Below are 10,643 nucleotides of genomic sequence, written 5' to 3'. Positions count from 1 at the left end.
AATTTCTTTGTATTTTTTTTTCCTGCAAGACTTGATGTTGGCGGCACTGTTGTAGTTTAATTTCAATCCCAAATTCCATGAAATAGAAATCAGAAGTAAAGGTTGAGAGGGGAGGAAGGAGGGAGGCAGGCCAAGGAGTAAACAGAGTTTGACTAGAAAAAAAGAGGAGGTTGTGTGTGGTGGGCATTCCCAGGCAAGGCCATTCCTTGAGGGAGGGGTTGGCAGGCAGCTTGCCTCTGCCTCATGCAGGGGAGGGAGAAAGGATCCCCTGGGGACCCTGCAGTCCCCTCTTCCTGGGGCTTCCTGCCCCCAGGGGAAAAGCTACTACCAGGGATCAGCCACAACCTCAAACAGGGCTCTCCACCCATCTCTCACCGGGGTTTGACTCCCACCTCAGCGATGCCTGCAAAGTATGAGAGATTGGTTTCCTTTGATCCCCTCCTTCTGTTGTTTTCCCGGTTCACAAGATTCTGATCTGATGTGGGGAAGGGATGGAACCCACTTAGAGGCTATTAAACAGCTCCTGCTGCCCTGTGAGTTCCTACTGTCTTGTCTGGATCGTTCTCCAGAATTGCCTCCCCGCTCCCCCGGCTACTGCCAGAGGGAGTGGGGCCCTTGCTCAGGTGCCTCTAACCCTCTGCAGTAGAAATGTCTTCTCCAGGCCCCTTAGAAATTTAATCAAAGGCCACAAGTGAGACTAACCAAATTAACTTTTAGGGGAAGAGAGAAAGGTGGGAGAGGTCAGTGGGTAGGGAGGCATGGCCACATTGGACATTTTCTTTCCTTTACACATTGCTCTTCGCATGGCATGCCCCCAGGGGGGTTGGACGAGGGGCTGGCTGTTGAGGAAAGAAAGAGCGAGAAGATGCTGGGGAGCCATTCTGCTTTTCGTTCCCGTTTTCTCCTTCAGGGAAGGAGAGAGTCGGGCAAGAACCCAGCTCAGTGCTTGGGGATGAGATAGGATCCTCCAAGTTCAGAGATGGAGGCTGTCCCCCCTCCAGCTTGATCACTAGGCCTCAGAGGGACACCAGGCCCCTTGGGTCAGGGAGTCACAGCAGTTCGGCCAGGGCCTTGCCCGGTATTCAGTCTTCTCCAATATAGAGTATCCCCCTTCTCCATTTTCTTCTTCCTTTCCACTCAGCTTCCAGGAGACTCCTCAGGACACCAACCCCCCACCCTCATCCAAGTTCAGGTCTAAAGAAAAGGCAGGGGAGGGAGTGGGGCAATGGTCTGACTTAGAATTGTGTGTCTCAGAGAAGAGAGCGACTCTGAGCGAGAAAAGCCCTTCATATGTAAACAATCTAGAGAGAGAAGGGGTGGGTGGGGAGGGGAGTGAGGAAGACAGAGGCGGAGCCAGGAGAAATGAGAAAATCTGAAAGGAGAAAGAAAAAGCAAGAGACAAAACCAGAGGGGGACAGAAAAGAAAGGGAAGGGAGGAGAGGAAGAAAGGAGCAAAAACAACCAGGAGGAAGGAAAGAGAAAAAGGCAGGTCAGAGGAGTGAAGAGAAGTAGGCCAGGCAGGAGCCTCAGGTAAGGAGCTGGGAGAACAGGAACGCCAGGCTGAGGTCCAGGAGGGCCACGGCTCCCACCACCAGCGGGTTGGCAGCTCCCTAGAGAGATGAGGGGAAATGCAGTCTCAGTGCCTGAGGACCAGGTCCAGATTCTACCTTCCTGAGGTGGCAAAGCAGAGGGGGTCCCAGGCACCTCTCCTCAAAGGCCAGAGCTGGGAAATCTCCAACCTTTGCTTTTTTGGATTGCAAAGCACCCCTCTGCTTTCAGGCGGGGCCCCACCTTCCCTCTGGCTCCCTCGAGTCAGCCCTTCCCCCGCTCCCTCCCCTCCCTTCCCCTCCCAGCGGCACGTGGCCCAGGCAGAAGGTGCCTGGCCTTAGTAGCAGACGTTGGCAGCAGCCGCCTTTACTGCAGTGAAGCAGAGAGGGATGTAGGGGTGAGGATGTGGTTGCTAGGAAACAGGAGATGGCTGGGAGTCCAATCAGAGTAGAGGGTTCTGGGGAAACTCCACCCCTCTCGGTTTTCTGCCTTTTTTCCTATTTCCCTTCTTCCCCCGAGAGGGAGGGAGAGTCAGGGTAGGGAGGGAACAAGCTTTTCCTTTTTTATTTCTGGGCACCAAAGAGAGAAAGTGTGGAGGTGGGGGTGGGGGTGGAGTAGGAAACTGAGAGCTGGAAATGATATGAAAGGAGAACAGGGAAAGATGTTCTGACTCTACTGTTAATTATTAGCTGGAAACCTTGGTGAGTTACTCTAAGCACTCCGGGCCTCAGTTCCCTCATGTGTCAAATGAGGGAGTTAAAGGTCTCTAAGGTTCCTTCTAGCTTACAAATTCTCTCTCTCTCTTTTTTTTTTTGGTGTGTCTTTTCTAGGGCCGCACCCGTGGCATATGGAGGTTCCCGGGCTAGGGGTCTAATCAGAGCTGTAGCCGCAGGCCTACACCACAGCCACGGCCACGCTGGATCTGAGCCGCATCTGTGACCTACACCGCAGCTCACGGCAACGCCAGATCCTTAACCCACTGAGCGAGGCCAGGGATCGAAACTGCAACCTCATGGCTCCTAGTCAGATTCATTAATCACTGAGCCACGACAGGAACTTCTCCTCTATTTTTTTTCTTTTTTTTTGGAGGTGGGATATAGTCCAACCAGGCAGGCAGACAGGAAGCTGAGTGTGAATCAAGCCCCTCTGAGGGGTCTGGAAAGGACGAGAGGCCAGGCTTTGAGGAGAAGAGGGGCCAGCAAGGAGCGGAGATTGAGGGCACAAGGTTGGGAGGGTGGGTCTCTCACCCGCTGCGCGGGCCTGTCGGTGGCAGCAGCCTCCTCAGCCTCTTCGGTCAGGCACCCGGCGTCAGGACCCCTCGAGGACAGGCCCCTCAGGACTGGCGAGGCCGCAGGCTCAGGCTCGGCACCCCCTGGGGTCTTCAGCTGGGGCAAGGGCTCTTCATCCTCCCCGTCCTCCTCTCGAAGACTTCCGGAACTGTCGCTGCAGCCTCCGAGGAGTGGGGAGCCATCTCTGGGCTCTGGCCCCTGCAGCCCAGCCTCATCCTCGGCCTCATAGCCAGCGAGTTCCTCTGCCTGCTCACCTGGGCCCCCCCACTCCTCGGGCCAAGCTTTGGGGCAGGAAAAGGGACCCCGGTCCCCTCCAGAAGGCAGTGGGCTCCGGCAGGCAGGGGGGCGCCAGGGTTGGCGGGAGGAGGCGGGGCTGCTGGGAAGTTCAGGGGAGCCCTCTGAGGGGGTCAGTCCATTCTCATACACCCCAGGGCTGTCCTCGTCCAAGGGCTCTGTGTCCGAACCTTCCGAGTCCTGCCTGGGTCTGCGGCCTGGGGCAGGGAGAGCTAAGAATCAGAGGGGCCTCACTGGCCTGGGGCTGCAGAAGCTACAGCTGTATCCCTCTGTCCGGGCGCCTCCCAGGAGGTTACAGCCTTTCATTGCCAGACTCCAATCCCCTCATCCTTGTTATCCTATTTCACAAATTCCTTCCATTCCCCAATGGGGCTGGCCCCCATCCTCTGTCCCCTTAGACCCTCAGACCCTGTCTTTCCCACCCCCAGGCCCCTCCAAGGATTCCCTTCCCCTTTCTCCATGCCCGGGCCTCTCCAGTTGCCCAGAAAGCCCCCAGTCCTGCCCCTCCCCAACCTCACCTGGGGCTTCCAACATGGGGTGCAGGTCTTGGGCTATCAGTTTGGCCATTCGAGCTGCCTCCACAGCCTTCTCGGCGACGCTGCTGGCTGCCACTGCCTTTAGAAGGGCGTCTGCTGCCCTGTTGGGTTCCAGGGACAGGGTCTTAGCAGACCGGCCCCAGCCCCCCACCGAGTCATATCCCCCAGATCTGAGCTCACCTCTGGAGCTCACCTCGCCTTTGCTCATACCCGGCTGGCTACTCCCCTTCCCCAGCCTGGCAGGCCAGCAGGCCTTTGGCTCCTCTCCTAGACCAGGGCCATGGCTGCGTCATCGCACCCTCCTGCTCCTCTCACACCCCTCCACCTTTCCGTCCTGTAGTAACACATCCCTTCCCTTCCTCCAGCTGCAGGGGCCCCAGGCCCTCCCCAATGCCCTCAGCTCTGTTATTCTATTCCTGTCCTGCTCTCTCCCGGGGACAAATGAGACCTCACTCTCTTAGCACATCTCTCTGCAGCTGCACCTGCTGGGTGCTTACAAGCTATGCCTCTTTGCTGTGTTAGTACCTCTTGTTACTAGAATTTCACATCTTTCTTCTCTTCATTTCACTTCTGTAGCACATCATTCTCCCCTCCCCTGGTCACTGTCCCTGCCCCCTGCCCCACCTCCTCCTTTCTGAGCTCTGGAACTGGAGTATGGGTACGTGTCCCCTTTCCGCTCCCATCTACCTATTCCCTCTCCCTGCTAACATGCGTGCTTTCTCACCGTTGTGATTACACCTTCTGGGTGAGCTCTTAGTCTCCAACAACCCGCCTGCCTTCGTCCTGCCCTGCTGCTTAGTTACAGGTAACCTTGAAGCATTATCTGTCTCCAGGGTCAGGGATCGAACCTGTGCTGAATCCTAAACCCACTATACCACAAAGGATCTCCCGAGGCATTATCAATCTTTTCCCCTTTGTTATTTCCCAATTCTCCATCTGATGTCAGACACTTCCTCAATTTACCCTTCCCTTTACTTTCTTTTCTTTTGCTTTTTAGGGCCACACCCACAGCATATGAAAGTTCCCAGGCTAAGGGTCGAATCAGAGCTACAACTGCCAGCCTACACCACAGCCACAGCAATGTGGGATCTGAGCCGCGTCTGTGATCTACACCACTCATGTTAATGCTGGATCCTTAACCCACTGAACAAGGCCAGGGATTGAATTTGTGTCCTCATGGATACTTGCTAGATTCATTTCCGCTGTGCAACAATGAGAACTCCCTTTTTTCTTTTCTTTTTTTTCAATTTGGCTTTGGTGTGCAGTGGCTTGATGTGGAATCTCAGTTCCCAGACCAGGGAACTTGGCCTGCAGTGGTGAAAATGCTGAATCCTAAGCACTAGGCCACCAGGGAACTCCCCTGCCCTCTGCTGTTAATCATAGGTTCACTGTAATTATTAAATTAGTTCTGTAATCCTGACTGAAATTGGGGCATAAAGGATCAGAGGGAGAGGTAATCAGACATACTTGCCATGGGCTTGAATGGATCAAGACCCATGACTCCCTCTGGCTCAGGGCCTGTTGTATCTGTCCTGGAAAGCAGTCTGGTATGGGGAGAGGGAGAAGGGTGGTGGTGTCCCGTTGCTGTCTTAGGTCAACCTCTCCTTAATATACCTTGGGAGATAAGGTTAGCCCTCCTCCCCTCAAACCTGGTGGGCCTCAAGGACCTCTGAATCCTGCTTAGAGGGATCTCAGATAACTCTGTTCTTCTGTCTTAGGACTTTCGGACTCTATGACTAGCCCTGTTCTGAAACTGAGCTGGTCTCGGGGTTTAGAGCAGGGGATGAAGATCGTGGTCTTGGACTGCACTGAGTTCTTTTGGGGGCCAAGAAAAGGAAACACTGACAAGCGCTGGCCTGTGTTTTGAGTTTGGAGGATATGGATGGTCAAGTCCTAGTCCACAGACCCAGTCTGTGCTCAGGCATCAGGCCAGGCTCAGGCTACCTGCTGCTGAGGCTCTGCTGCTTCCATGGCAGCCAGCAGCCAATCAGGTTTGCCAGGCCTGTTGCTGGGGAGACCAACCAGCCTCCTCCCACTGACTGATCCTCCTAGCTACTAAGATCAGTTTTTCTTGCATATGCCCACTCCCCATCTAGCCTAAATGCTCCTTGGTGCCCTGGCACTCCCCTTTCCTGGCTTAAGGCCTTGGACTTGAACTACCCAGACACTCAGATATATCTACAGAGAGACATTCTCTGGTTCAGGAATCTACTCTGGATATAACCTCTCTCTCTCTCTCTCTCTCTCTCTCACACACACACACATACTTGTCACCCATTATGCAAACTCACTGAAGCAAATCTGGAGACACCTTGACTTTTCATTTTCTGAAACACTCTCAAATTCAAATAAGATTATTCTACTGTGCCATCCCCTTTAAAGAAAATATAATATCTAAAAATTCCTATGCATAAATTGTATAAGTCAGGGGCCTCTGAATCTCATTACAAATGGATTTTTGGCTTTCTTTAGTCACAAGCCACATGCAGCTATTAAGCACTTTAAATGTGGCTAGTCAAAATTGAATGATGTAAGTGTAAAATACATATTGGATTTCAAAGGCTTAGTAAAAAAGTGGGGATGTAAAATATCTCAATTATTTTTAAGGTGATTTTAGGTTGAAATGATAATATTTTGGATATTTTGGTTTAAATAAAAATATTACTTAAATTCATTTCATCTGTTTCTCCGTTTTGTTTTGTTTTTGTTTTTGTTTTGGCTACTAGAAGAGTCAAAAAATTGTATTTTGTTTACATTATATTCCCACTGGACAGGACTGCTTTAGATAACAAGGTTCCTGAGGCATGGAAACGTAATCTGATTTACAGAAAGAAAATTTCATTTACAGACAAGTCTCCTCCCTTTAAATCTCTATCATTTGGGTAAAGGGGGCAGAGGAGACAAAGCGGAGAGGGACTATCTTTTCAAGTGGATCGATCAGCCGTACAAACTCCCCAAGGCCTAAGGCTAAAATGATATCAGGCAAGCTTGCATATGGTGGCATATGCACACTGCCTGTCTCTCTGCTTGGGGCTGCTGCTCCCCGCCTGAGTCCTGGAGGCTGGGTCAACTGCAAGAAGAGGAAGGCTAGGGACATGCCTGAGTTCCACCCAAGAGGTTTCCTGGGCGGGCACAAGGCAGCGCTCATTGGTACTCCCACACACAACAATGACACACATCCCCACCAAAGACACTGAGACACACTTACAGTCTAACAGGGCTTCCCTCAAATACCCAGCCACCTACGGTTACACCCACGTCCACCTGTAGCTTCAGATATAAACACTCCAAATACCCTGGGCTGCAAATGCTTGGCCCTAGGCCTCACTCTTCCCCACCAGGCCTTCGGCCTGGGGTCTTAGGCCTCCTTTAGGCACCGCCCCCCTTCCCTCTCCTCAGCGTACTTTCACCCTTTAGCCCCGCTTTGGCCTCTGCACCCATGCCCACCTGGCAGCGGCGATCTCCTGGCGCTGACGGGCAGCGCTCACGGCTCGACGGGCGCCCTCAACAGCCCTGTCCACCTTCTCCTTGACTTTGCCCCTCCGAAGGGCCAGAGGGAGGAGGCTGCGCACGCGCCCCCCGTGCACCAGCCGGTTGCGCTTGTACTTGCCCTCCTCGCGGGAGCCGTCGGGGCGGGTGGTGCGCCCGTAGCCGTGCCGCCGGTTGCCCAGCCACTCCCCTTCGTAGCGCAGCCCGTTGGAGCGCTGGCTCACGCCGTAGCCACTGCGCCGGTCCGCGCGCCATTCGCCCGCATACACCTCAGTGGCCGAGCCCTCGATGAGGGCGGGTGGAGCCTGGGCCGGGGGCCCGCTGGCCTCGGAGCCTGGGGGTCCTGTGCTGCCCACCTCGCTGCTCACCTCGCTGCGCAGGGAGCCCCGCTTGCTGCCCAAGGAGCTGCGGCGTCCTCCCGCCCGGAGCCCACTGAGCAGCAGCGAGCGGCGGAAGAACCCGCCAGCCGCAGGGGTGCGCTTTCGGGAGGACGCGCCGTCAGCGTCCCCGGGCGCGGCCAGCACGAAGCCGCCCCGGGAGCCCGAGGCCGGGCTGCCTCCCTCGTCGCCGGGCAGGGGCAGGGGCGGGGGCGGCGTCGGGGGGTCGCTGTGGCCGGAGTCCAGGGAGGTGCGGCGGGGCGAGCGCAGCAGCGCCGCCTGGTGGTAGGGCACACTCTGGCGTACCCCGTAGCCGTGGCGCTTCCCTGCTTGCCACTGGCCCTGATAGGTGCCTGCGGCGGGGTAGGAAGTGGAGAAAGAGTCAGGACCCGCCGCTCCTTGCACCTCCCCCCGCCCCATGCACCCCTGAAAGCCTGAGTCGGGTGGGAGAGGTGGAGGCAGTTAGCGTGGAGGTCGGGGAAGAGCACTAGGAGCTGGGGACAGGCCAGGTTGGGTCGGAAGGTGGGGGAAGAACACTGAAGACAGGCAGGTAGCAGCTCTGTGGATTTGGGCCGTGCAGGTAGACAGGGGAAAGGGGGAGGGACAGACAGGCTGGAGTGTGTGAAGGACAGACAGTCCAGAGGGTACAAAAGACAGGTTGACAGGGGTGCATAGATGGCATGTGACAATAGAACTATGAGGGGTAACGTGACCGAGGAAATGTGAGGGGACAGGCAGATGGGGGTGTGTGAGGGTTAGGCAGATGCGGGGCGTGACGCTCAGGTAGATTGGGGAGAGGGAAAAGCAGGCAGGGGACAGACAGATGAGGAAGGCGTGTGTGATGATGGGAGGAGAGAACAGAACAATGGGCGCAGAGGCACGTATCGATGGGGAAGGCGTGTAGGGTAACAGCGGAGCACCGAGGGGCGTATGGCAGGGGAAGGCAGACGCAGGGCAGGTCGGCGGGGAGGCGCACGCGGACGAGCAGACAGACAGTAGTGGGCAGGGCCCCGCACCTCCGTCGGAGTAGGTCTCGGTGCCGTAGCCGTCCTGGAAGCCGTCCTTCCAGAGCCCGGCGTAGCGCAGGCCGGACACGCTCTCCCACACGCCGCTGCGCCCCTTCAGCCCTCCCAGCCACTCGCCGCGGTACGTCCAGCGGCTCTTGCGCTCCACGCCCAGCCCTTCGCGCTTGCCCTGCTGCCAGTGGCCCTGGTAGCTGTGTCCGCCGGGCCCCGTGAAGACGCCCAGTGACTCGAAGCCGTGCGCCCAGCAGCCGCTGTACTCGCCCTGGGCGCCGGGCCCGGTGCACACGCCGTAGCCATGTGCCCGCCCCGCCTCCCAGCCCCCCACGTAGCAGCCCCCGTCGTCAAAGTCGAACTTGCCCCCGGGGGACATGCATGTAGTTGGCGCGGCCTCAGCCCCCCGGTGGCTCAGCGCATCCTGGGGCTGGAGAGCCGGCTGGGGGCCTGGGAGCCGGGCGAGGCCTGGGGGCGGGGGCAGTTAGACCGGGGCCAGTCGGGGGGGCCCCAGCGCGGGCTGGCAGGGCCGGACCCTCATCCTGAGTGGCTGCGGAGAAAGAGGGGGGAAGTGGCGAGCGAGGCCCCTCCTCTTTGCCGCCGCTCCCTGGCCCAGTGGCTCCGGGGCCTCAGCACCGCCCCTCAACCCCCCACCCTTCAGCAGCATCTTCCAGCATCTCCTAAGCTTCAGAGGCACAGGCATCCCCCACCCCTCCGTTCTTGTAGAGGGCCCCTCCCAGGGCTTGGGGTCCTAACCCCAAGCGGGAGTCCATCCCACTTCTCCAACCTGGAACCCCAAAGTGTCGAGTGTGGATGGCAGTCTGGGGGAGGGTCCTTAGAGGGGGCTGGACAGAGTCGCAGGCCACCTGCTTCCCTGGCTGCTGTCAGGACCCCTCTGCCCCGGTTCTTTGGCTACCCTGGCAAGAGTCGGGGGCAGGTTGAAAACATGGGGGTGGGGGATCAGAACAAGGTGGGCACAGGGTTTGGGGGGGAAATGAGAGTATGGGGGAAGCTCCGCAGGGAAAAGGCGAGGGTGGGGATGGGCAGACGGGCGGAAGGGAGGGGGCAGGTTACTCACCATGTGGGCTGGGGCTCAGGCTGCCTCCCAGGCACAGCATCCATGGCAGGATACCTCCACTCCCACCTCGCCCAGACCAGCCGAGCCCCCTCCCCTTCCGGAGAGCCTGCTCCAACCCAGAGAGCCAAGGTGGGGGAGCCGCAAGGAGAGAGTCCCCTCTCTCTCCAGCTGGAGGAGGAGGTGGGGAGGCGAGGTAGTGGCAAGGGTAGGGGGAGATGAGAATAGTGTAGGGGGAAAAAAATCTGCCTTAGGCGGAGATAGGGAAGAGGTGCTGGGAGCTGGATGGGAAGAGAGAGGGGGCTATCAAGAGGGGGTGTTTTTATTATTTTTTTCTTCTTATGGTTGGGGGAAAGAAAAAAAAAATCAAAATTCTGATTCCATCCCAGCACAAATCAATGTTTGCTCCATCGCAGCATCACGGGGGAGGCTGGGCCAGGAAGATTTAAAGGGACAGGGAGAGGAGAAGGGAGGGTGGGGAGAGGAGGAGAGGAAGAAGAGACAGTGGCGTGGATAGCTTTGGGGGGCGGGGATGCCTGGGCAGAAGTGATGGGTGCCTGCTAAACCTGCGGTGAGGGAGGAGGCGAGGAGAGAGGCGAAAGGGAGGCTCAGAGACCCCCAGTGTGGAAAGGAACCCAGGGATGCTGGTAGGGAGTGGGGTGAGGCCGCGGGGAGGGGAGAGGAGGCAGGGGGAGGAGACTGAGCTGAAGATGGGGAGGCTGGGGGAGGCCGAAGTCAGCCGGGGGAGGAGAGATGCTGGCAAGGCCGGGAGAGGGCGAGAAGAATACAAAGAAAGAGGTGCAGGGGTGAGAGCTAAGGCGGGGGGAGATATTGTCGGAGAGGAAGAAAGGAAGGGAAATCCATTCTGGGACTGGTGAGAGATGGCAAGGAGGAGAGAAGCAGGGGAGGAGGAGAAGGAGGGAGAAGAAATAGATATGGAGACTGAGAGAGCGAAAAAAGGGCTGTGAAGGGAGGGAGCCAGCTCTGCGGGAGGAGGGCGGGCTTGGGCAGGGATGTCT

General features: G+C 57.2%; 1 protein-coding gene across 2 annotated transcripts; it reads right to left on the bottom strand.

The window, feature by feature from the left end:
• Positions 1-37: 37 nt before the first annotated feature.
• On the bottom strand, positions 38-10,320 carry JPH4 (junctophilin 4). Of its 2 annotated transcripts, XM_047797129.1 has the most exons (6): positions 9,628-10,320; positions 8,550-9,099; positions 7,115-7,886; positions 3,650-3,768; positions 2,796-3,328; positions 38-1,610 (listed from the first exon to the last, which is right to left on the bottom strand). In XM_047797129.1, the coding sequence occupies exons 2-6, from the start codon at positions 8,926-8,928 to the stop codon at positions 1,527-1,529; spliced, it is 1,887 nt and encodes a 628-aa protein (XP_047653085.1). In that variant the 5' UTR covers positions 8,929-9,099; positions 9,628-10,320; the 3' UTR covers positions 38-1,526. The 2 variants fall into 2 exon arrangements, with proteins under 2 accessions (XP_047653085.1, XP_047653084.1); XM_047797128.1 differs by lacking the exon at positions 38-1,610 and having other exon boundaries at positions 2,607-3,328.
• Positions 10,321-10,643: the final 323 nt, after the last annotated feature.

The sequence above is a fragment of the Phacochoerus africanus genome, chromosome 9 (genome assembly GCF_016906955.1).
Source record: "Phacochoerus africanus isolate WHEZ1 chromosome 9, ROS_Pafr_v1, whole genome shotgun sequence".
In the NCBI taxonomy this organism is placed as follows: Eukaryota; Metazoa; Chordata; class Mammalia; order Artiodactyla; family Suidae; genus Phacochoerus; species Phacochoerus africanus.
Note: the sequence above shows the minus strand (reverse complement) of the source record. Positions and strands in the feature narration are given on the sequence as shown.